Source organism: Esox lucius, chromosome 7 (genome assembly GCF_011004845.1).
Source record: "Esox lucius isolate fEsoLuc1 chromosome 7, fEsoLuc1.pri, whole genome shotgun sequence".
NCBI lineage: Eukaryota > Metazoa > Chordata > Actinopteri > Esociformes > Esocidae > Esox > Esox lucius.
Genome location: NC_047575.1, coordinates 14,894,475 through 14,922,462, shown reverse-complemented (window position 1 = coordinate 14,922,462; position 27,988 = coordinate 14,894,475). Strand labels below are relative to the sequence as shown.

General features: G+C 41.0%; 1 protein-coding gene across 1 annotated transcript; it reads left to right on the top strand.

Moving 5' to 3' along the window:
* The first annotated feature begins 253 nt into the window (after nucleotides 1-253).
* On the top strand, nucleotides 254-27,075 carry LOC117592730 (protocadherin beta-16-like). Its single transcript, XM_029121148.2, has 2 exons — nucleotides 254-2,813; nucleotides 25,645-27,075. Exons 1-2 carry the CDS (start codon nucleotides 393-395, stop codon nucleotides 25,981-25,983), a joined length of 2,760 nt encoding a protein of 919 aa, XP_028976981.2. The 5' UTR covers nucleotides 254-392; the 3' UTR covers nucleotides 25,984-27,075.
* The last annotated feature ends 913 nt before the right edge of the window (nucleotides 27,076-27,988 follow it).

Below are 27,988 nucleotides of genomic sequence, written 5' to 3'. Positions count from 1 at the left end.
TTACAAAACGAGACGCTAGTGGAAGAGCACATGAAACAGGGCATTCAAATCATGTTGTTTGGCAACATTATTTGAATATTTCGGAATTACTTATATAAATTGTTGGACTGTGCGAACTCATTTTTTATACACATGTAATAACTCCGCTATGCTCTTAGTGCCGCTGTTGACCAATGATGCGTTGTCCACAAAAGCGTCATAGTGGCCGGGTTTAGATTGTAAAATATATTATAGTCGAAGTGACCTGCGCGGATTCATCATTGATTTGGCAGTGTGTGAATATTTTCTCAATCGGATATCATTTGTGTAACATTGTAGATTTAAAGAAAATCTGTTTACATGTGCAAATTATCGGATTTTGATATATAGTCCTAATACGCAGGGTTGAAAACATGTCCTGGATATGTTTTCATGGATCATCGGGATCCGCCATTCGGAAATGGCAATTTGGACTTATTTTCTCTGTCTTTTTTTCCATATATGTGGAAGGGCAAGTCCGTTATTCTATTCCGGAGGAGATGACAACCGGTTCGTTCGTTGGGAATATCGTTCAGGATTTAGGAATGGAAGTTAAAAGACTGAAATCTGGTCGAGCGCGTGTTTTTACCGAGGATAGCCGTGAGTATATCGGTCTGAATGCGGACAAAGGGACTCTGGTTGTGAAAGAGAGGATTGACAGAGAGGAGCTGTGTGGCCAAGTGACTCCATGTTCGTTACATTTCCAGATAATTCTTGAAAATCCCTTTGAACTTCACCGTATTGATGTAGAGATTTTGGATATTAACGACAATACGCCCGTATTTCCTAATAAAGAAATTCGAATAGAGATTAGTGAGGGGTCTCTTGTGGGAGCCAGATTTCCTCTAGAGAATGCTATGGACCCTGATGTAGGGATGAATTCAATTCAAACATATTCCCTTTTACCGAGCGACCACTTCACGCTGAAACAACATTCACACGCAGAAGGTACTACTTATTTAGAGATGGTACTGCAGGCGACGCTCGACAGAGAAACAAATGAGCAACATACTTTAATGTTAACTGCTGTGGATGGAGGTACTCCTCGGAAGTCAGGCACAGTGAAAATATATATACAAGTGTTGGATGCTAACGACAATGCACCCATATTCAACACTGGACTTTACAAATACTCATTATCTGAGGATTCCCCGAAAGGAACTGTGATTTTGTCTGTCAGCGCTACCGACGCAGATAAAGGGACTAATGGGGAGGTGATGTATTCATTTTCACATGCTACTGATGGCACTTCAGATATGTTTACCATTGATCCCCTTAGTGGAGAAATAAAACTGAACGGTAGATTGGATTTTGAGAATAATAAGCAACATATACTAAGTGTACAAGCAATGGATCGGGGGCGTCTTAAAGATTCAAGTAAAGTACTAATCGACGTTTTGGACGTCAATGATAACGCCCCTATTATATCATTAATGGGTTTTTCCAATCCTATACCCGAAGACGCGTCACCAGATACCGTCATAGCAATGCTAAACATAAAAGATTTAGACTCGGGTAGAAATGGCCAGATCAAATATTCAATAAACCCAGATTTACCTTTCCGCATTAAGTCCTCCTCATCCAACATCTACAGTTTGGTCACAGATCAGATGTTAGACCGTGAAATTATGTCTGAATACAACATCACCATAACAGCTACGGATGATGGGTCTCCTCAGCGTTCTACTAACAAGACACTGACATTAAGAATATCTGATGTCAATGATAATGCACCATTATTTGAGAAGAATTCATACACTGCTTATTTAATGGAGAACAACTCTCCGGGTGTATCCATATTTTCACTAACAGCCAGTGATAAAGACACCGGCAACAACGCACGCATTTCGTATTTAATAGATGATTCACATAAAAATGGACTTTCAGTATCATCATATGTCTCTGTAAATTCAGAAAGCGGTGTGATCCATGCAGTACGTGCTTTTGACTTTGAACAAATCAAACAATTCCAGTTTTGTATCAAAGCGCAAGATGGAGGCTCGCCTCCTCTGAGCAGCAATGTGACTTTAACTGTTTATATTGAAGACCAGAACGACAACGCTCCTCAGGTTCTCTACCCAGTACAGACTGGTGGATCTCTGGTGGCTGAAATGGTGCCTCGTTCAGCAGATGTGGGCTATCTTGTCACTAAAGTGGTGGCTGTTGATGTGGACTCTGGACAGAATGCCTGGCTCTCATATAAACTGCAAAAAGCCACAGACAGGGCGCTGTTTGAAGTGGGCTTACAGAATGGAGAAATAAGAACTATTACGTACAAAGTCACTGATAAAGATGCTGTGAAACAAAAGCTCACTGTTGTAGTGGAGGACAACGGGCAGCCCTCTCGATCAGCTACAGTAAATGTGAATGTCGCGGTAGCGGACAGCTTCCCTGAAGTCCTCTCAGAATATCCTGACTTTACACACGAGAAGGATTACAATGATAACCTGACTTTTTATTTAATTCTGGCACTTGCTGTTGTTTCACTGCTTTTTATTTTTTCGATTATTGCAATCATTTCAGTTAAAATCTACCGTTGGAAACAGAATAAGTTATTCTATCAGTCTGCAGCAAATCTCCCCGTTATTCCATATTACCCTCCCGTCTACCCAGACGGAACTCTGGGAACCCTGCAGCGTGTGTACAACTATGAGGTGTGTGGAACCACTGACTCTAGGATGAGTGATGTGAAGTTCACAAGGCCTGATAGTCAGAACTCACTGGTGGATGTGAGTCGGATGGGGACACTGCAGACAGAAAGGAGAGAGCAGGACGATGTTGATGTCCATGAAGAGGTGAGACAACCCTCTCCCCATCCTGTTCTCTATTTAGACTTTAGAGTTGTATTTCTTGAATTCCTGAACGATATTTATATTCTGTATATATTTATTTTCTGACCTTTGCTTGATTCATTTAGTTTGAACTGAATCATGATTTTTTTACACGGCTTATTTACTTCAATAGTTTGGTATCCAGGCCCGGCCAATATTTACAATTTAATGGTGTTTGTAGATCATTGTAATGTGTGTGGACTCAACTAAGCTATGGAGCAACCTGAAAATGCCGTGAGTCGTCTGTCCTGTTTTGAGTGGAAACCTGTATAGGACATTGATAGAATATGTGTGGGTTGTGAGAAAAGTTATTATACACACATGTAATAACTCCACTATGCTCTTAGTGCCGCTGTTGACCAATATTGCTTAGGCCCACAATAACGTCATGTTGGCTATGCCTATATTGTGGATGATATTAGAGTGGCTGGATAGGTGCGCAATCGACAGAGATTTTAAGAGTCAGTATATAATTGTCTTTGAAATAAGATATATTTTTGATTGGCTGCTTTACATCGGGCCTAAGTATTATCGGATTTTGAACTACAGTTTTGCAACGCATGTTAAGAAATATGTATTTTCTATGTTTTCCTGAAAAAAGGGGATCCGCCATTTGGAAATGGCTACTATATCTTTTCTCATATTCTTTCGTGTACTATGTGGACGGCCAGGTCCGCTATTCTATTCCGGAGGAGATGGCGACTGATTATTTTGTGGGAAATATCGTTCAGGACCTAGGGCTGGAAGTTAAAAGACTGAAATTAGGTCGAGCACGTATTTTTACGGAAGATAGCCGTGAGAATATCGGTCTTCATGCAGACAAAGGGACTCTAGTTGTGAAAGAGAGGATTGATAGAGAGGAGCTGTGCGCCCAAATTACTCCATGCTCGTTACATGTTCAGCTAATTCTTGAAAATCCAGTTGAACTTCACCGTATTGATATTGAGATATTAGACATTAACGACAATTCTCCAGTATTTCCGAATAAAGAAATTCGGTTACAGATTAGTGAGGGGTCTCTGTCTGGAGCACGGTTTCCTCTAGAGAATGCAATGGACCCTGATGTAGGAATGAATTCAATTCAAACATATTCCCTTATACCGAGTGATCATTTCATTCTAAAGCAACATTCTCACTCTGATGGTAGTATGTATTTAGAAATGATACTTCAAAACATACTCGACAGAGAAACGGATGAGCAACATAATTTAGTGTTAACTGCTGTGGATGGAGGTAATCCTCTGAAGTCAGGCACAGTGAAAATATATATACAAGTGTTGGATGTAAACGACAATGCACCCATATTCAACACTGGACTTTACAAATACTCATTATCTGAGGATTCCCCGAAAGGAACTGTGATTTTGTCTGTCAGCGCTACCGACGCAGATAAAGGGACTAATGGGGAGGTGATGTATTCATTTTCACATGCTACTGATGGCACTTCAGATATGTTTACTATTGATCCTCTTAGTGGAGAAATAAAACTGAACGGTAGATTGGATTTCGAGTCTAACAAACAACATAAAATAAGTGTACAAGCAATAGATCCGGGTTCTCTTGCAGATTCTTGTAAAGTACAGATTGACGTTATGGACGTTAATGACAACGACCCTCTCATTACACTAATGACCTTCTCTAACCCAATACCTGAAGATTCGTTACCAGATACCGTCATAGCAATGTTAAACATAAAAGATTTAGACTCGGGTAGAAATGGCCAGATCAAATATTCAATAAACCCAGATTTGCCTTTCCGCATTAAGTCCTCCTCATCCAACATCTACAGTTTGGTCACAGATCAGATGTTAGACCGTGAAATTATGTCTGAATACAACATCACCATAACAGCTACGGATGATGGGTCTCCTCAGCGTTCTACTACCAAGACTCTGACATTAAGAATATCTGATGTCAATGATAATGCACCATTATTTGAGAAGAAATCATACACTGCTTATTTAATGGAGAACAACTCTCCGGGTGTATCCGTATTTTCACTAACAGCCAGTGATAAAGACACCGGCAACAACGCACGCATTTCGTATTTAATAGATGATTCACATAAAAATGGACTTTCAGTATCATCATATGTCTCTGTCAGTTCAGAAAGCGGTGTGATCCATGCAGTACGTGCTTTTGACTTTGAACAAATCAAACAATTCCAGTTTTGTATCAAAGCGCAAGATGGAGGCTCGCCTCCTCTGAGCAGCAATGTGACTTTAACTGTTTATATTAAAGACCAGAACGACAACGCTCCTCAGGTTCTCTACCCAGTACAGACTGGTGGATCTCTGGTGGCTGAAATGGTGCCTCGTTCAGCAGATGTGGGCTATCTTGTCACTAAAGTGGTGGCTGTTGATGTGGACTCTGGACAGAATGCCTGGCTCTCATATAAACTGCAAAAAGCCACAGACAGGGCGCTGTTTGAAGTGGGCTTACAGAATGGAGAAATAAGAACTATACGTCAAGTCACTGATAAAGATGCTGTGAAACAAAAGCTCACTGTTGTAGTGGAGGACAACGGGCAGCCCTCTCGATCAGCTACAGTAAATGTGAACGTCGTGGTAGCGGACAGCTTCCCTGAAGTCCTCTCAGAATACCCTGACTTTGCGCAAGACAAGGATTACAACGATAAATTGACTTTTTATTTAATTCTGGCACTTGCTGTTGTTTCACTGCTTTTTATTTTTTCGATTATTGCAATAATTTCAGTTAAAATCTACCGTTGGAAACAGAATAAGTTATTCTATCAGTCTGCAGCAAATCTCCCCGTTATTCCATATTACCCTCCCGTCTACCCAGACGGAACTCTGGGAACCCTGCAGCGTGTGTACAACTATGAGGTGTGTGGAACCACTGACTCTAGGATGAGTGATGTGAAGTTCACAAGGCCTGATAGTCAGAACTCACTGGTGGATGTGAGTCGGATGGGGACGATAGAGAGAGAGAAGGAGGGTGCTGATGTCGGTGCAAAGGTGAGACCCCCAAACTTGTCCTATATTCAGATGTTATCCATCTAAATTACTTAATGATATTCTGCATACAATCATGCCGTTTCCAACATGTACTTAATTCAGTTCAAATTCACAATGGCATCACTAATCCTTTGTAAATAGTCTGTATGTGTGAATGATCTCTTCACCGATGAGTGTTTTGTAGAATCATTTAAGTCAAGTGTTCTTTTTCTGGCAATGCTGAGGTTTGTACATTTTAATATATGTGAAATGTTACGAGTGTTTCATAATAGTGGTTATGGGGAACCAAAGGGGAGCATTTTTTATGTTTTGGCCTAAACCAGAAAAACCTGATTTAAATAATCTAGTCATCATCAGTCTTTTGTTCAGTGGAACCAGGTCTTGGGTAACATGGGGCAAAATGCCCCGCCATAATTCTTTCAAAAACTCCAACTGTCCAAATCGTTGTTTTTTCTGGCTAACACTAGACTTGAGAAACTATTAATATCCATTCTGTCATTACATGTTTTAAGTAATTCAATCAAATTGAATTAGAATTAAGTTGATACATTATTGATATTTTTTGTTCTTTTGAAAAAGTTGTAGATACAAACAAATGAAGTTATATTAGCAAAGTTTTATACTGATGTATAGGGAAGCATTAAGATAATTCATCCACTTATTTAAAGAGAAAACAGTAGTTGGTTCTTGAGTTAAGTAGTAATGTGTTAGGATAGTGTGTTGGGGGCAAGATGCCCTGCCCTCCAACGGGGATGATGCCCTGCCCTCAAATGGGGCAAGATGCTCCCGGGGACACCGTGTCCCTTTATTGTTGACAATTTGTTTCTAGCTAAGACACTGGTTAACCCTGTTTTCCAAGTCAAAACATTTTAGCCTAAAACTTATGGTTTCAAATGAATACACTTTTAAGTTGTACTTCAGTACATAAAATAGTATTAAAACAGTATTTGATCATTTAAAATGTCTGGTTATCTTGATCGAATCATTGCCATAATTTCTGCCTCTGCCAACATTTCAGCTGATGCCACTGGCATGCACATATTCCTGATGAATATGAATAACTCTTTGATGACAAACAATCAATCACCTATGACAATGGTCAAAAAGCCCAACATCCATGAATCCATATGCAGTTCAAAACATGGCACAAGTGGCCTTTTTCCCAGATCAGAACTGTATAAACGAACACTGCACATCAGCAGTTATTTATCAATGAATCATGACAAAGAAACATACCAACTAGTTAGTTAAGATTTACAAGTACAACCAGGCTCTGCTGGCAGGCTAATCCTGTTGCAGAGTTAATTAGACAGAGTGCCACAGATCAAACAACTTGGGTCAGTGTGGCTAATAATGCCTAAACCTGATGGAAATTTATTAAACTGTCATGAAAGGACTCTTAGCTGTAAAATCTTTTGCATGCTTGCCATTTCTCTCTGTAAATGTAATCCATTTCTGCCTGACTAATTTTTTTGGGAAAACTGAATAAAGATGCATTACTCTATTAGGCTGTGTGCCAGAGATGACAACAACGGTGCTGGTAAAATATGTCAACCTAATTTGCGACATGATATACTTGATCATTTGCATTCGGAGGAGAATTCAATGAGCATAATGTTGTCCTTGGTGAGCAACACCACTCTATGTTTACTGGAAAACATTTCCATCTGCCCTAGAAACATCACAGACATAGATTCCCTGTGTTGGTTAGAGCGGAACATTAGCGGAATGTTTAAAAAGTTGTTATAGGTTCCAAAACCACAACAACCGCCCCAAAAGTTATATTCTGTATCAAGATATTATTTGTTTCTGGTGGGGACTGGATACAATGCAAACAGTGTCAGAGGTTCCCCATTGGATCTAACCACACTAGCTGAGCCAAATGTCCCTTCCTAAAAAAATATATTTTTATTGAATGACTAAAACTGTAACACCTCCAGCCAATTACTTTAATGTATAGTTTGTTACCATTGCCATATTAGACAAGCATGATTACTTTCAAACCTTGCTTTTTTGTGTCAGCAATTGGACATTCAGTCTGGGGGTGGGGGTGTCTAACCCCATGTTACCCTACTGCTGAGGTCAAAACTAAAATGTGCATCTTGAGGGTTCCCAGGACCAGGGATATGTAACATTAGACTAAGAGAACACAACTCAAAAGTGGTCTACAAGCACCGTTAAATATCACAACGAAGCAGTCTATTAAACAACTGTATTTGGAACACAAAACACAAGACTTCATTCCTGTTTCCTTTGGCTTCCAGATTTTCATTTTTGATTCAAGAATTATGAACCGATTAATGGTGAGAGGGCTTTGATAAACCTTTGATACACCTATACGAATGTAGTAACTTCTCTATGCTCTTAGTGCCGCTGTTTACCCACAACAGCGTGATTTTGGACGTGCCTAGAGTGGATGATACTGAAGGCGGTCTGACTGTGCCTAATACCAGTGATTTTTCATAGTTAGAATAGTATCTCAGACGAATGTCACTGGAATACCACATACATTTTTGATTCGCTGCTTTGCCTACATACCCATTATCTGATTTTTTACAATTGATCGCTGTGCATCGCATGGTGGGAAACATGCCATTTCGACGTTTTCGTGAAACAAGGGGAACAGCAACTGGCAAATGGCAACTGTATCTTCTATCCTCATTGTATTTTTTCGTGTACTATGTGGACGGCCAGGTCCGCTATTCTATTCCCGAGGAGATGACGAAGGGTTCGTTCGTAGGAAATATCGTTCAGGACCTAGGGCTGGAAGTTAAAAGACTGAAATTAGGTCGTGCGCGAATTTTTACAGAAGACAGCCGTGAGTATATCGGTCTTAATGCGGACAAAGGGACTCTGATCGTGAAAGAGAGGATTGATAGAGAGGAGCTGTGCGCCCAAATGACTCCATGTTCGTTACATTTCCAGATAATCCTTGAAAATCCAGTTGAACTTCACCGTATTGACGTTGAAATACTAGATATTAACGACAACATACCAGTATTTCCAAATAAAGACATTCGATTCCAGATTAGCGAGTTGTCCCTGTCTGGAGCACGGTTTCCTCTAGAGAATGCAATGGACCCTGATGTAGGAATTAATTCCGTTCAAACATATTCCCTCATACCGAGTGATCATTTCACTCTGAAAGAAGGTTCACACGCTGATGGCAGTACGTATTTAGAGATGGTTCTAACAACTATACTAGACAGGGAAATAAAAGAGCAACATAATTTAGTGTTAATTGCTGTAGATGGAGGTACTCCTCAGAAGTCGGGCACTGTAAAAATCTATATTGAAGTATCAGATGCCAACGACAATGCACCCGTTTTCAGCTCTGGACTTTATAAATCTTCCTTACCTGAAGATTCCCCAAATGGAACTGTGATTTTGACAGTCAGTGCTACCGATGCAGATAAAGGGACAAATGGGGAGGTGATGTATTCGTTTTCGCATGCTTCCGACATGTTCACTATAAATCCTCTCACTGGGGAGATAAAACTTAAAGGAAAATTGGATTTCGAAACTAACAAACAGCATAAAATAAGTGTGCAAGCAATGGATCGGGGGCGTTTATCACACTCCAGTAAAGTACAGATCGATGTTTTGGACGTGAATGATAACGCCCCTGTTATTACACTGATGACATTTTCTAACCCAGTACCTGAAGACGCGTCACCAGATACTGTTATAGCAATGTTGAACATTAAAGATTTAGACTCGGGTAGAAATGGACAGTTCAAATGTATCCTTAACCCGGATTTACCTTTTCGTATTAAGTCCTCCTCATCGAACATCTACAGTTTGGTCACAGATCAGATGTTAGACCGTGAAATTATGTCTGAATACAACATCACCATAACAGCTACGGATGATGGGTCTCCTCAGCGTTCTACTAACAAAACTCTGACATTGAGAATTTCTGATGTCAATGATAATGCACCATTATTTGAGAAGATTTCATACACTGCTTATTTAATGGAGAACAACTCTCCGGGTGTATCCATATTTTCACTAACAGCCAGTGATAAAGACACCGGCAACAACGCACGCATTTCGTATTTAATAGATGATTCACATAAAAATGGACTTTCAGTATCATCATATGTCTCTGTCAGTTCAGAAAGCGGTGTGATCCATGCAGTACGTGCTTTTGACTTTGAACAAATCAAACAATTCCAGTTTTGTATCAAAGCGCAAGATGGAGGCTCGCCTCCTCTGAGCAGCAATGTGACTTTAACTGTTTATATTAAAGACCAGAACGACAACGCTCCTCAGGTTCTCTACCCAGTACAGACTGGTGGATCTCTGGTGGCTGAAATGGTGCCTCGTTCAGCAGATGTGGGCTATCTTGTCACTAAAGTGGTGGCTGTTGATGTGGACTCTGGACAGAATGCCTGGCTCTCATATAAACTGCAAAAAGCCACAGACAGGGCGCTGTTTGAAGTGGGCTTACAGAATGGAGAAATAAGAACTATACGTCAAGTCACTGATAAAGATGTTGTGAAACAAAAGCTCACTGTTGTAGTGGAGGACAACGGGCAGCCCTCTCGATCAGCTACAGTAAATGTGAATGTCGCGGTAGCGGACAGCTTCCCTGAAGTCCTCTCAGAATACCCTGACTTTACACACGAGAAGGATTACAATGATAACCTGACTTTTTATTTAGTTCTGGCACTTGCTGTTGTTTCACTGCTTTTTATTTTTTCGATTATTGCAATCATTTCAGTTAAAATCTACCGTTGGAAACAGAATAAGTTATTCTATCAGTCTGCAGCAAATCTCCCCGTTATTCCATATTACCCTCCCGTCTACCCAGACGGAACTCTGGGAACCCTGCAGCGTGTGTACAACTATGAGGTGTGTGGAACCACTGACTCTAGGATGAGTGATGTGAAGTTCACAAGGCCTGATAGTCAGAACTCACTGGTGGATGTGAGTCGAATGGGGACGATAGAGAGAGAGAAGGAGGGTGCTGATGTCGGTGCAAAGGTGAGACCCCCAAACTTGTCCTATATTCAGATGTTATCAATCTAAATTACTTAATGATATTCTGCATGCAATTATGCCGTTTCCAACATGTACTTAATTCAGTTCAAATTCACAATGGCATCACTAATCCTTTGTAAATAGCCTGTATGTGTGAATGATCTCTTCACCGATGAGTGTTTTGTAGAATCATTTAAGTCAAGTGTTATTTTTCTGGCAATGCTGAGGTTTGTACATTTTAATATATGTGAAATGTTACGAGTGTTTCATAATAGTGGTTATGGGGAACCAAAGGGGAGCATTTTTTATGTTTTGGCCTAAACCAGACAAACCTGATTTAAATAATCTAGTCATCATCAGTCTTTTGTTCAGTGGAACCAGGTCTTGGGTAACATGGGGCAAAATGCCCCGCCATAATTCTTTCAAAAACTCCAACTGTCCAAATCGTTGTTTTTTCTGGCTAACACTAGACTTGAGAAACTATTAATATCTATTCTGTCATTATATGTTTTATGTAATTCAATCAAATTGAATTAGAATTAAGTTGATACATTATTGATATTTTTTGTTCTTTTGAAAAAGTTGTAGATACAAACAAATGAAGTTATATTAGCAAAGTTTTATACTGATGTATAGGGAAGCATTAAGATAATTCATCCACTTATTTAAAGAGAAAACAGTAGTTGGTTCTTGAGTTAAGTAGTAATGTGTTAGGATAGTGTGTTGGGGGCAAGATGCCCTGCCCTCCAACGGGGATGATGCCCTGCCCTCAAATGGGGCAAGATGCTCCCGGGGACACCGTGTCCCTTTATTGTTGACAATTTGTTTCTAGCTAAGACACTGGTTAACCCTGTTTTCCAAGTCAAAACATTTTAGCCTAAAACTTATGGTTTCAAATGAATACACTTTTAAGTTGTACTTCAGTACATAAAATAGTATTAAAACAGTATTTGATCATTTAAAATGTCTGGTTATCTTGATCGAATCATTGCCATAATTTCTGCCTCTGCCAACATTTCAGCTGATGCCACTGGCATGCACATATTCCTGATGAATATGAATAACTCTTTGATGACAAACAATCAATCACCTATGACAATGGTCAAAAAGCCCAACATCCATGAATCCATATGCAGTTCAAAACATGGCACAAATGGCCTTTTTCCCAGATCAGAACTGTACAAACGAACACTGCACATCAGCAGTTATTTATCAATGAATCATGACAAAGAAACATACCAACTAGTTAGTTAAGATTTACAAGTACAACCAGGCTCTGCTGGCAGGCTAATCCTGTTGCAGAGTTAGTTAGACAGAGTGCCACAGATCAAACAACTTGGGTCAGTGTGGCTAATAATGCCTAAACCTGATGGAAATTTATTAAACTGTCATGAAAGGACTCTTAGCTGTAACATCTTTTGCATGCTTGCCATTTCTCTCTGTAAATGTAATCCATTTCTGCCTGACTCATTTTTTGGGGAAAAATGAATAAAGATACATTACTCTATTAGGCTGTGTGCCAGAGATGACAACAACGGTGTTGGTAAAATATGTCAAACTAATTTGCGACATGATATACTTGATCATTTGCATTCGGAGGAGAATTCAATGAGCATAATGTTGTCCTTGGTGAGCAACACCACTCTATGTTTACTGGAAAACATTTCCATCTGCCCTAGAAACATCACAGACATAGATTCCCTGTGTTGGTTAGAGCGGAACATTAGCGGAATGTTTAAAAAGTTGTTATAGGTTCCAAAACCACAACAACCGCCCCAAAAGTTATATTCTGTATCAAGATATTATGTGTTTCTGGTGGGGACTGGACACAATGCAAACAGTGTCAGAGGTTCCCCATTGGATCTAACCACACTAGCTGAGCCAAATGTCCCTTCCTAAAAAATAATTATTTTTATTGAATGACTAAAACTGTATCACCTCTAGCCAATTACTTTAATGTATAGTTTGTTACCATGGCCATATTAGACAAGCATGATTACTTTCAAACCTTGCTTTTTTGTGTCAGCAATTGGACATTCAGTCTGGGGGTGGGGGTGTCTAACCCCATGTTACCCTACTGCTGAGGTCAGAACTAAAATGTGCATCTTGAGGGTTCCCAGGACCAGGGATATGTAACATTAGACTAAGAGAACACAACTCAAAAGTGGTCTACAAGCACCGTTAAATATCACAACCAAGCAGTCTATTAAACAACTGTATTTGGAACACGAAACACAAGACTTCTTTCCTGTTTCGTTTGGCTTCCAGATTTTCATTTTTAATTCAAGAATTATGAACCGATTAATGGTGAGAGGGCTTTGATAAACCTTTGATAAATCTATACGAATGTAGTAACTTCTCTATGCTCTTAGTGCCGCTGTTTACCCACAACAGCGTGATTTTGGACGTGCCTAGAGTGGATGATACTGAAGGCGGTCTGACTGTGCCTAATTACCAGTGATTTGTCAGTTAGAATAGTATCTCAGACGAATGTCATTGGAATACCACATACATTTACACATACATACTGCTTTGCCTACATACCCATTATCTGATTTTTTACAATTGATCGCTGTGCATCGCATGGTGGGAAACATGCCATTTCGACGTTTTCGTGAAACAAGGGGAACAGCAATTGGGAAATGGCAACTGTATCTTCTATCTTCATTCTATTTTTTCGTGTACTATGTGGACGGCCAGGTCCGCTATTCTATTCCCGAGGAGATGACGAAGGGTTCGTTCGTAGGAAATATCGTTCAGGACCTAGGGCTGGAAGTTAAAAAGCTGAAATTAGGTCGAGCACGTATTTTTACAGAAGACAGCCGTGAGTATATCGGTCTTAATGCGGACAAAGGGACTCTGATCGTGAAAGAGAGGATTGATAGAGAGGAGCTGTGCGCCCAAATGACTCCATGTTCGTTACATTTCCAGATAATCCTAGAAAATCCAGTTGAACTTCACCGTATTGACGTTGAGATACTAGATATTAACGACAACATACCAATATTTCCGAATAAAGACATTCGATTCCAGATTAGCGAGGGGTCTCTGTCTGGAGCACGGTTTCCTCTAGAGAATGCAATGGACCCTGATGTTGGAATTAATTCCGTTCGAACATATTCCCTCATACCGAGTGATCATTTCACTCTGAAAGAAGGTTCACACGCTGATGGTAGTACGTATTTAGAGATGGTTCTTACAACTATGCTAGACAGGGAAATAAAAGAGCAACATAATTTAGTGTTGATTGCTGTAGATGGAGGTACTCCTCAGAAGTCGGGCACTGTAAAAATCTATATTGAAGTATCAGATGCCAACGACAATGCACCCGTTTTCAGCTCTGGACTTTATAAATCTTCCTTACCTGAAGATTCCCCAAATGGAACTGTGATTTTGACAGTCAGTGCTACCGATGCAGATAAAGGGACAAATGGGGAGGTGATGTATTCGTTTTCGCATGCTTCCGACATGTTCACTATAAATCCTCTCACTGGGGAGATAAAACTTAAAGGAAAATTGGATTTCGAAACTAACAAACAGCATAAAATAAGTGTGCAAGCAATGGATCGGGGGCGTTTATCACACTCCAGTAAAGTACAGATCGATGTTTTGGACGTGAATGATAACGCCCCTGTTATTACACTGATGACATTTTCTAACCCAGTACCTGAAGACGCGTCACCAGATACTGTTATAGCAATGTTGAACATTAAAGATTTAGACTCGGGTAGAAATGGACAGTTCAAATGTATCCTTAACCCGGATTTACCTTTTCGTATTAAGTCCTCCTCATCGAACATCTACAGTTTGGTCACAGATCAGATGTTAGACCGTGAAATTATGTCTGAATACAACATCACCATAACAGCTACGGATGATGGGTCTCCTCAGCGTTCTACTAACAAGACACTGACATTAAGAATATCTGATGTCAATGATAATGCACCATTATTTGAGAAGAATTCATACACTGCTTATTTAATGGAGAACAACTCTCCGGGTGTATCCATATTTTCACTAACAGCCAGTGATAAAGACACCGGCAACAATGCACGCATTTCGTATTTAATAGATGATTCACATAAAAATGGACTTCCAGTATCATCATATGTCTCTGTAAATTCAGAAAGCGGTGTGATCCATGCAGTACGTGCTTTTGACTTTGAACAAATCAAACAATTCCAGTTTTGTATCAAAGCGCAAGATGGAGGCTCGCCTCCTCTGAGCAGCAATGTGACTTTAACTGTTTATATTAAAGACCAGAACGACAACGCTCCTCAGGTTCTCTACCCAGTACAGACTGGTGGATCTCTGGTGGCTGAAATGGTGCCTCGTTCAGCAGATGTGGGCTATCTTGTCACTAAAGTGGTGGCTGTTGATGTGGACTCTGGACAGAATGCCTGGCTCTCATATAAACTGCAAAAAGCCACAGACAGGGCGCTGTTTGAAGTGGGCTTACAGAATGGAGAAATAAGAACTATTCGACAAGTCACTGATAAAGATGCTGTGAAACAAAAGCTCACTGTTGTAGTGGAGGACAACGGGCAGCCCTCTCGATCAGCTACAGTAAATGTGAATGTCGCGGTAGCGGACAGCTTCCCTGAAGTCCTCTCAGAATATCCTGACTTTACACACGAGAAGGATTACAATGATAACCTGACTTTTTATTTAATTCTGGCACTTACTGTTGTTTCGCTGCTTTTTATTTTTTCAATTATTGCAATCATTTCAGTTAAAATCTACCGTTGGAAACAGAATAAGTTATTCTATCAGTCTGCAGCAAATCTCCCCGTTATTCCATATTACCCTCCCGTCTACCCAGACGGAACTCTGGGAACCCTGCAGCGTGTGTACAACTATGAGGTGTGTGGAACCACTGACTCTAGGATGAGTGATGTGAAGTTCACAAGGCCTGATAGTCAGAACTCACTGGTGGATGTGAGTCGAACCGGGACATTGCAGACAGAAAGGAGAGAGCAGGTGGATGGTGAAGTGTTTGAACAGGTGAGACAACCCCCCCTATCCTCTTTAATGACTGAAGTACAATCATTTTTCTCTCTGGCCTCCATATAAATCATGTCAGTTGCATGGTTCCAAAACTCAACCTGACTAAAGAGCATTACAGAGGCCAGGCGCGCACAAAGTGTGTGATGTTATGCCTTTGTTAACCTGTTTCACATGCTAAATGAAATGCTATGTTAACCAGGTGTCTATGTTAACCAGGTGATTACTCCGTTCCCTTCTCATTCACTCAGCCGGGTTGTGGTTGCAGGAACATGTTATGACATCGTATTGGTTTCATAAGGCTTCTGACTGACGGACTGACATTATTACTGATAACCGCCCTGACCGACCGTGAATTCCATGGTTGTTCTGAGGAGCCACCGTGTTTGTTCTCTTCAATGGATCTACCCGTTCTGTCAGTTTTGCGTCATCATAAACCCCCACCCAGAGCTTGGGCACACTGACCCACTTTCCCCCACTCACACGCTGCTCTCATGTGGTGTGCTGCGGTAATGGGCTTACAGTCTCCAATCTCCCCATCACACCACAGGCTTCATTCAATTGCAGCGTTACACTCAGTGGTACAGATACACCTGTCTGTCTGCCTTCCTGTCTGTAAGCAATGGCCTTGCTCAGTACTTGTCATTTACAGTACCTGTGTACCTGTGTCAGTGGATCACAGGTTGTGCAGGTTTAGGCTGAGTGAAGGTAGCTTGACGTGCTGTTGGGTGTGTTTTCACATTCACACACGGCTGACTCCATTTTAAGGAGTAGGCACGGTCAACATGATGATGTTGTCAGATTGTTAGTAAGATTTGGGAATATAGTTAAACTGAGACCACCTCAAGTCCTCTACGCTCAAATTTCAGAATCTGTCTGTCCTCTCCAGCATCTCAGGAAGACTCACCTCGACATCATGCACATTGTCATGGCAACACGATCTCCATATAGCAATCCCTGACAGAGTCAATGTTGGTTACTCTGTGTGTGTGTGTGTGTGTGTGTGTGTTTGTGTGTGTTTGAGTGAATGCCAGTTTGCATCACAGAGATATGGATGATAAGCCAAGATAAAATCTATTACTGGATAATGTAATTTATCCCTGACTCTTATACTGTGTAACAAGTGGGGTTGCATGATATTGGAAATAACTGACATTGTGATATTTTGTTTTTCTGCAATATATATTGTGATATGAAAAAACAGAGGATGTCTTCAGAAAGAGCTTTGGCTATAAACCTGACAGTCTGTATCCTTGATTCTTCCCCAGCCCCATCCTCTACAATTACAATTTATGAAACTTATGAAAATTTTTATATTTCAGAACAGGTTGCTAGGTAATAATATGTAACAGTAATAGTATAGCAATAGCAACAGTAGTAAAATAGAATGCACAATGGGCATAACTTACCAACTGCAAGATCCAGTCTGTGGCCAAAGCACTGCAATCTGGTCCACTTGTTCAGGTGCAGCCTTTACCATGTTCACAGCATTGTCTGTTGTTATAGAGACTAGATGACTCTCATCTAGGCCCCAATCAGCTAAAGCTTCTCTCATCCCTGTTGCAATGTTCTCATTTTTATGATCCTCTGGGAAAAAGGCAGTTTGCAAACAGCGACATTTCAGGTGGAAGTCCTCATTAATAAAGTGTACGGTCAGACTTATGTAGGGCTCCGTTGTCTGGCTGGACCACAAGTCTGTTGTTGCTGTATAATATCCCACTTGTGACAGCTCTGTTTCAACTTGTGCCTTGCATTTCTCGTACAGCTCTGGGATGGCAACTTGAGAAAGATAGTTGCGTGATGGCATTACATACTGCATGTCAAGCAAACGGATCAAGCAAAACCCTCTTTGGTAACCGTGTTAATTGGTACCATGTCTTTAGCAACGTGAAATATTATTGAATCTGTGATTTCTCTCTGCCGTTTGGAACCTTTCTTGTATGGTGTTTTTGCTTTGAACGGCATTGAGATGCTTTGCACTCGTCATACGAAGATTTGTGGTGCCGCCTTAAATTATCAAACAAATTGGTCGTGTTGCTTTGTGTTGTGGCAACTATTGCAAGGCACTCTCGACAAAGTACCTGTTTTTGGTCAACATAATCCTGTCTGTAGCCGAAATATTTCCAAATAACTGACAATGCATTTCTTTTTCCAACCAAATTCTCAATTTCAGCCTTTTTTGTCTGTTCCTCGCTCATCATTTCGTCACGCGCAAGCAGAGCCTGCATGTCAACCACGTGCAGCAACGAACCCAGTGTTTCAAATAATAATAACAATAATTATAATTAACTGTGTATTCAATAACCCATAAATCAGAGTAAATTACAGCCAGATATAATGCTAGTTTTCCATTTTAAAAAAGATATAATGTAGACTGATATATGTTCACCTTACTAAATCACACCTTCTGCCATGTGACTATTAGGGATGTGTACATCACAATGTCGATGCTGTAACGATATATTGTGCAGCCCTAGTAACAAGCCTGTACAATACTTTATTAACAACACACCATGATGCCAGTACAGACATTTATCTACAACACACCATGATGCCAGTACAGACATTTAGCTACAACACACCAGGATGCCAGTTGAGATATTTAACTACAACACACCATGATGCCAGTACAGATATTTAACTACAACACACCATGATGCCAGTACAGATATTTAGCTACAACACAACATGGTGCCAGTACAGATATTTAGCTACAACACAACATGGTGCCAGTACAGACATTTAGCTACAACACACCATGATGCCAGTAAAGACATTTAGCTACAACACAACATGATGCCAGTACAGACATTTAGCTACAACACAACATGATGCCAGTGCAGTCATTTAGCTACAACACAACATGGTGCCAGTACAGACATTTTGCTACAACACAACATGATGCCAGTGCAGTCATTTAGCTACAACACAACATGGTGCCAGTACAGACATTTAGCTACAACACACCATGATGCCAGTACAGATATTTATCTACAACCCAACATGATGCCAGTGCAGTCATTTAGCTACAACACACCATGATGCCAGTACAGACATTTAGCTACAACACAACATGATGCCACAGCAGTCATTTATCTACAACACACCAGGATGCCAGTACAGACATTTAGCCACAACACACCATGATGCCAGTACAGACATTTAGCTACAACACAACATGATGCCAGTACAGACATTAAGCTACAACACACCATGATGCCAGTACAGACATTTAGCCACAACACAACATGATGCCAGTAAAGACATTTAGCTACATTACAACATGATGCCTGTGCAGACATTTAGCTAAAACCTAGATCTACAATCTCCTCATGGACCAAAGATATTCTGTTGTTGTCTGTGTTTTTGTAGCCTTGAAGAGGCACTCCAGATTCAGTAATCAAGGGCTTGATTTTTAGGGGGGGGTTGTGGGACGAGGTGGTGGAGTTCATCAGGCTGCAGTAAGGTTGCTGTGGGAGGCAGGTTTCACTGCAGCAGTAGCTCCCGGGTTCCACTTCATTGATGTCAGACTGTTGGTTTCAGATGACGTGTGCGTATGCTGCGTGTGTGTAACACAGACCCCACAAAGTAACCAGGGTTTGTGATGTGTTGCCTGTTTGTCTCTCCCTCTATTAGGGCCAGGTATCACCACTGATTCCCCCAAATCGGTTCTTCAGGAAGTGTGAGCTAATTATGTTATGTGAACAAACAAGTGAACTCAGATCAGTACTATTTCAGAGGCCTATGATATGGGCCTTGGTCATTTTCTCACCATGGGTCACTGCCAATAAAGGCTGATTATTTGGCTAGATAACTGACTCAGGTACGAACAATGTCAAGTATCTAGATGTTGATCTGGATGTCCAGCTGTCACAACTGAGGGCGACTCTCTCTACTGAGTTGAGTGAAGTTGTGACGATGTTTCACTTCTCTATACCGGTTTGGCATTGCCACTTCACTCAGCTGCATGTGTGTCCATAAAACGTAGTGTGGTTCTTGTGTTTTAATGAAGCCATCGTTTTCAGCAACGCTGTATGGGCATAAATCCTTGCATATGAAACGTTGTGAGAGCTTCAGTTATATTTTGGGCATGAGAATTGGATGGCCACTTCAAAGCAAATGCATTCCCCAGTGGAGTTTGTTTCAGAATAGACATTTTTGCAGATTGCTTAGACCTATCTGGGTGATGTCTTGTTAAATGGGTTCGGAAATTTGTTGTATTTCCACAATATTTCACCCGAATTATGCATATCTTACTTTGCTTTGCTTTTTTTCCAGTTCTTCACTGTTTTCATAGATTTTAAATCCGAAATGAATCCAGACATCTGCCTTTAGGCCTGGCGATGCCTTCAGTGGTGCAACTTCTGCCATGTTGACTATTTTCAGCCTAGCCTAGCATGTTCAACAAGATCAACAGGGCTAAAACTTCACAAATCCATGTGAAAAGGCATACAACTAGGTCCGGAAATATTTGGACACTGACGCAAGTTTTGTTATATTGGCTGTCCACAAAAATATATTGAAGTTCTTGTTAAATAATGTATAAGTGCAGTCTCTCAGCTTTAATTTGAGGGTATTCACATCCAGATTGGAGGAAGGGTTTAGGAATTACAGCTCTTTAATATGTATCCCCCTCTTTTTCATGGGACCAAAAGTAATCAGACAATTGACTCAAAAGGTGTTTCATGGACTGGTGTGGGCTATTCCTTCATTATTTCTTCATCAATTAAGCAAGTAAAAGGTCAGGAGTTGATTTCAGGTGTGGCATTCACATTTGGAAGCTGTTGCTGTGAACCCACAACATGCGGTCAAAGGAGCTCTCAATGCAAGTAAAACAGGCCATCTTTAGGCTGCAAAAAAAAAAAGATCCATCAGAGAGATAACAGGAAAATTAGGAGTAGCCCAATCAACAGTTTGGTACATTCTTAGAAAAAAAGAATACACTGGTGAGCTCTGCAACACAAAAAGGCCTGGACGTCCACAGAAAACAACAGTGGTGGAAGATCGTAGGATCCTTTTCATGGTAATGAAAAACCCCTTCATAACATGTGAATTACCATGAAAAAGATCCTACGATCATCCAAGGATCCTACGATCATCCAAGTGAAGAACACTCTCCAGGAGGTACGCATATCATTATCCCAGTCTACCAAGAATAGAAAGGCCAGATTAGACTTTGCCAAAAAACATCAAAAAAAGCCAGCCCAGTTCTGGAACAGCAACCTGTACCAGAATGATGGGAAGAAATAAGTATGGAAATGGCTTGGAACGGCTTATGATCCCAAGCATACCACATCATATGTAAAACACGGTTGAGGCTGTGTGATGGCATGGGCGTGCATGGCTTCCAATATGCACTGGGTCACTAGTGTTTATTGATGATGACAGAAGACATGGTTATGGTGACAGAAGCAGCTGGATGAATTCTGAAGTGTATAGGGATATATTGTCTGTTCAGATTCAGCCAAATTCAGTGAAGTTGAGTGGACGGCGCTTCACTTTACAGATGGACAATGACCCAAAACATACTGCGAAAGCAACCCAGGACTTTTTTTAAGGCAAAGAAGTGAAGTATTCTGCAATGGCTGAGTACATTTTTGTTCAACCCCTTGAATTAAAGCTGAAAGTCTGCACTTCAATTGCATCTCGGTTGTTTCATTTCAAATCCATTCTGGTGGCGTACAGAGCCAGAATTATGAACATTGTGTCAGTGTCCAAATATTTCTGGACCTAACTGTATATTAAAAGATCGATTTTGGGATTTTATTAAACAATATCAGATTACTCAAACAAAGATTGATTTTAATCGGATAATCTATTATTTTAGCCCATCCCAACTCTAGCTCTCAACGTGTCTCTCTTATTCCTTTGTATAACATGGAGACAAAACCTTTCCCTCTCCATTCACTATGTACTGTACTTCTGCTCTCTACTGACATCTTGGTTGGTTGGAACACATCAGGGAATAATGACACATTTCTAATCTGTGTAGGGTCATAAATCTCTCCCATTGACGTGAGGTCAGGGTAGACATTGAGAAACACACTAAAATCTGATTGTCTACTTCAGTGTTTCTCAACTGGGGCGGTACCCCCCCCCCCCCCCCCCCCCCCCCCCCAAGGGGCGTTCAGAGGACTTTGGGGGCACTAGAAGCAATAAAGCCCCAGACCCAGGGAGATTGACTGTCATCTTGAACTTCTTCCATTTTCTAATAATTGCGCCAACAGTTGTTGCCTTCTCACCAAGCTGCTTGCCTATTGTCCTGTAGCCCATCCCAGCCTTGTGCAGGTCTACAATTTTATCCCTGATGTCCTTACACAGCTCTCTGGTCTTGGTCATTGTGGAGAGGTGTCTTTTATACAGGTAACGAGTTCAAACAGGTGCAGTTAATACAGGTAATGAGTGGAGAACAGGAGGGCTTCTTAAAGAAAATCTAACAGGTCTGTGAGAGCCGGAATTCTTACTGGTTGGTAGGTGATCAATTACTTTAAAATGTCATGCTTTAAAATGCAAATTAATTATTTAAAAATCATACAATCTGAATTTCTGGATTTTTGTACCTATGATAAAAATGACAGACCTCTAACATGCTTTGTAAGTAGGAAAACCTGCAAAATCGGCAGTGTATCAAATACTTATTCTGCTCACTATAGCTAAAGTGTGTTCAATATATTAAGAATTTGGTTTATGCTATGTATGATCATGGCAGGAAAGTTATAGACATGAACAACAACAGGCAAAAGGCAACAAACCAACAGGTCAATTATTGATAAGTGCCACTCCAAAATAGACTGTTGATCTGTCATCATGTAAATCAATCAGTCATTGAATAGAATCTCTGATATCTGGACAGCAGCTGAATTTAGGACTGTACTGTATGTGTTACTTCATTCAGGAGAGAGGCAGTCAACAATAGCATGGATCAAAAAGGTAGGCTGAGCGAGGGAGAGAGAGGCCACAAAAGTCCTTTCAACACCCACAAGGCATCGGTACAGAAAGCATATTGAGTAGACAATATTGTTTGGGGTAACTATCTATTTGCTACAACCTTTCCAGACAAAATGACTATTGCAAGTTAGCGTTATGGAAACAATTATCGCCCCCAGTATTTTCAACCAGACTGCCTCTGAGCAAAATTGTGTAGGTCGCACTGGTCCTACTCGCACTTCATTGGTAAATAATGCCAACACCTTTTTTTTTAACAGAGCGTGTCTATATCTAACGTAGTCATGGACAAAGAGAATCGAACAAGAAGTGGATTCTAGAAAGGGAAAAACACATAGAACTACATATTAAAAATACATTTTGGTGAAAAACATTCACACTTGGTCAAATGTGTGTCCCCCCCAATATCAGAGTCAATCCTACGCCCTTGCATTCACGTATATATTGAGACTGCCCTGGAAAATACCTCATGCAAAGAAATATTTTATTACATCGATCTCAGGACGTTACCGTAACAGGTTTAATCGGTTTTATCCGCATAACTTGCAAAGTAAACCATTGAGTGCGCCAGTGCCATCATTGTATGTTGTAGTATTTTTTTCATCTCGTCAGTGGAACCTATTTCCCACAGGTAGGTAAGCATCATCGGGGCCTTTACAAAACAACCGATTAGGAAAAATAGTAGCGTGTCTGATTGACATTCCAAAAACGTAAATCCAATAAACAAATAGGCCTATAGTCTAGCCTATGAAATAAGGAAGTAGATGAACCAACTCTTGCAGGAAGAAACTAAAAAAGCGATTTGTAAACTTACTTTATTTGAAGACGAAATCCATTCACCTATCCTTTTGAACAAATTTGGATCGCTGTTGGCAGATAATTCATGTCAGCGTAGCCAGTCCTTGACCACAAGGTGTCAGCAGTTGAGAACAGCAGGCAGGGAAAGCAGAACAACCGAGACACGTGTTATCTGCCTTTTGCGTAACCCCACAGCCTCCCGGTTCTTAAATACAATTCATTTTGGAAACTTCTGGTAATCTTCTGCCCCATACGCTGTTGTAAATCCGTTCGATCAGATGTTGGTCTTCTCTTAGACATTTTTCTTCAAAAGATAATGTGGGAAATATTTCTAGATGAATTAGTTTGGTGCTTCCATAGCTAGTTAGGCCAGTTGGCTTTGCTAGACGTTCTCGCAGTACTGGACAGTAATATTTTGATTGGCTTGAAGCGACATAACTACGCCCCAAAAGCATATGAACCTACTAGTGAGTAGTAGAATATCGTACTAAAACCGCCAAAATTGTTTGCATTCACTTGAGCTAGGGGGGAAAGCAGTGCTTTTCCCACCACCTTTTTTAGGACAGAGCCCGTGACCGTTAGAGGGAGCGGGAGTGGTGTAGAGCTGTCTAGCCAATACCCCACAAATTTTTTCTTATTAAATGGACAAAATCTCTTCTCAGTAGTCCTCCGCCTTTTGTCATATAGAATTCATAACCATTAAAACGCCATGAATGTGTGTCAGTGTGCTAATCTTGAACTGTGAAGACAGTAGGGCCAACAACACACCACCTAATTAGCACACCTTCTGTCTTTCCATTCATATCTTTCCTTCCAATCAAATATGTTTCTCTGAACATATTTTTTCCCATACAGCTGGCTTCTCCTACCCCAGCCTTCCCCACAGACACAGAAACACACACATATTTTTTTTTTTAAAGGTGGGATGTGTTGCCATGACTACTGTCTGAGTCATGGTGGAGACTGCACCATCGTTTTAGAAGCTGTGGGGGAGACAGCTGAATGTATGTAGGTGTCTGGTAGAAAGGGAGGGTATTAACGTGCAGGACAACCAGCCCTGCAGACTGTCGTATTTCAGTCTTTACCAACACTGATTCACAATGGAAGAGGACAGGAGAATAGGACCGGACAGGAGAATAGGACCGGACAGGAGAATGGAACAGGGCAGGGAGACAGGACAGAGGGTGTGGGAAAAGTGTGTCTGTTACAGTTGTGCTCAAAAGGTTGCATACCCTTGGAGAATGGGTAATATACCATTTGTAAAGAAAACGTGAGTGAGCGGGCAAAACACATTCACAGATTCAAATTCAACTGTAGGTCATAACAGAATGGCACAACCATAAAGCAAAACATGGCAACAAAGAAAGACATTAACTAACCCCTGTTCAAAAGTCTGCATACCCTTAGTTCTTAATACTGTGTATTGCCCCCTTTAGCATCAATGACAGCGGGCAGTCTTTTGTAATAGTTGTCTATGAGGCCCTGAATTCTTGCAGGTGGTATAGCTGCCCATTCGACTTGGCAAAATGCCTCCAGGTCATGCAAAGTCTATGGTCGTCTTACATGAACCGCAAGTTTGGGTAAAATGTGGGTGTGCTAAATGGCACTATGCCACAGGTTGCTCTTATTGCTGGGGTTGCTGTTGGAGCCAATGCTGATACCTACAACTGAATCTATTATCATGACTGATACTCTGCTGACAAGGTTACAACATGGTTGGTGTACAGATTGAACCCCCACTACACACACACCGTTTGATGTCATCATCGTTGCTTTACAACCCAGTGGTCATGCCAAGTGACTGACCTACTGGGGCTTTACCCAGGTCTATGTCTGAACGCCTCTGTTTTGGGACTTTGTACACTGAACATGTGCCGTGAGGGCTATCGCTGTCTTAAGCTAATGAGTCTATGTCTTGTTTCTTTCTCTTTTCCATGTTGTCACCACTTCTGTGATTCTCCAAACAAGGTAAGAACAACTTTTATTCGCCATACATTAGATGTATCAATCCATCTTAGACCAAAATTCTATTATTAGCAACCAATACAAGTTTAAGGTATTACAGGCACCCATGTCCTGCCCAGAGGTCTGACACCACCCCATATCCTTCCCAGAGGTCTGACACCACCCCATATCCTTCCCAGAGGTCTGACACCACCCCATGTCCTGCCCAGAGGTCTGACACCACCCCATATCCTTCCCAGAGGTCTGACACCACCCCATATCCTTCCCAGAGGTCTGACACCACCACATGTCCTGCCCAGAGATCTGACACCACCACATATCCTTCCCAGAGGTCTGACACCACCCCATGTCTTACCCAGAAGTCTGACACCACCAGATGTCCTGCCCAGAGGTCTGACACCACCCCATTCCCTGTCCAGAGGCCTGATACAGCCCCCATTCCCTGTCCAGAGGCCTGATACAGCCCCCATTCCCTGTCCAGAGGCCTGATACAGCCCCCATTCCCTGTCCAGAGGCCTGATACCAGAGGCCTGATACAACCCCCATTCCCTGTCCAGAGGCCTGATACAGACCCTATTCACTGTCCAGAGGCCTGATACAGACCCTATTCACTGTCCAGAGGCCTGATACAGACCCTATTCACTGTCCAGAGGCCTGATACAGACCCTATTCACTGTCCAGAGGCCTGATACAGACCCTATTCACTGTCCAGAGGCCTGACACAGACCCTATTCACTGTCCAGAGGCCTGATACAGACCCTATTCACTGTCCAGAGGCCTGACACAGACCCTATTCACTGTCCAGAGGCCTGACACCAGCCGTATGGCCTGACATGTGTTTACCAATCAATACATAGAAACGTTACATTACCTGGCATGCTGGTATAAAATGTAAATGCGAAAGAGACACAATCAGACAAGGATCAAATATATAGTTTCTTGCATTCATATACATTTGATTTATAGTTAATTTGAATGCAGTTATTGAAATGTTATGACATTGCTTAATCCAATGAACACGAAATCATTATGGAGAGGAAGTCTGATTTAATTGATCAATCGAAGTAATAGTTATAGTCATTCCAGGAACTCAGTCAGAGACGTACTCATGCATTGGTGTGAAACGAGTCTACTGATTAATATACCCGAATGAATTATTTCTAATCGTAGATCGCAATTGTATAATAATTATTCAATCAAAGGTATAAAGCCATTAAAGGTGGGCAATCTCAGACAGAGTAACGTATTGGTAGGCTATTGAACTAGTCTATTGGTTAATTAACGTCAATGAAATGTATGTACATTCTTCCTCCCTCCTAACTTGCAATCACGTCATGACATTATTACTTATTCAAATTAACACACATCGAAGTCATTACGAAAAGGAAGATTCATATGCTGCAATTGTATTTGTCTGTTAGTGCAACACGTAAAGCAAATGGAGGAAGGACATGTCGTTATTAAACATGACACAAATGTATGTAGTTGGAGATTGCACGCCTGCAATAACTTTACCTTGTATTGGTTGCAAATAAACGGATTAAGGAATTCACAAGGAGATGGTGTGTGTGTCTACTGAAGTTATAAGTCCTGCCCACAGCCTCCACACTGCCCTTGCTTAAAAGGGACAGGCTCAGTCATTTTCACTCTCTCTCTCTCTCTCTATCTATCTATCTGTGCAATGTGACACACAAACAGACACACTTCTGTGACCATGTTCAATATACATTTATAAGGCATCAAGGTACAGACCCAGCATGGTTAAGTGTTGCATCCTATAGAAATGCAAATGTTTTGCTAAATAAGGTATAAAAAGAGAGAAAAGTCTCAGAGGATCTAGTGAAAATGTTATTTCAAGCACAAATTACCTTTTGGATGAAAATAATTCATTTAGAATCATGGCAATTATGGCATGACAGCCTACCTTAAAAAGAAGCCCAACTCATTAATAATAAAATAGTTGTTGGCAAATGAATGAACAGAATTAACTGCAGACACGCTCTAGCGAGAGAAAACAGGCGACATTGTTCAGGCCTTTCTCTAGACGTTTTTGTCTAGCGCGTGCACCAGCTTCAGTTGTCCTCCTGTGTGGCGCTGTCCACCCGCGTGGTACTGAAATGCTCCGGTCTATGCAGCGCGCGTTGTCTTCCTTCTGCCTCAGCGCTGCTGCTACCAGGGGTTGGATAATCTTGTGCTGTGTGGGTCATAGACAAGTGGGTCATTGACAGAGCGCTTTCTGCAACATGATTGGATAAGAATATATTTGTTTTGTCGATCTGGCCCATGTTGCATGATACAGTGTATGATAAGAAGAATGATTTATGATTAAATATAATGGCTTTAATTTCATGGTGAATTTGCAGCTCCCTCTACGGAGTTTTAGATAACCTAGGTCAATGCACTTTTCTATACCGTTCTTCTATCGCCTAGTGATTCAAATTCGTGTGGATGAATTGTGTAGTA

Coding starts and splice junctions, on each gene's coding strand:
- LOC117592730 (XM_029121148.2), top strand. CDS start 393: ATGTCCTGGATATGTTTTCATGGATCATCGGGATCCGCCATTCGGAAA. Junction 2,814..25,644: donor ATGTTGATGTCCATGAAGAG/GTGAGACAACCC, acceptor TGTCCTGCCCAG/AGGTCTGACACCACCCCATA.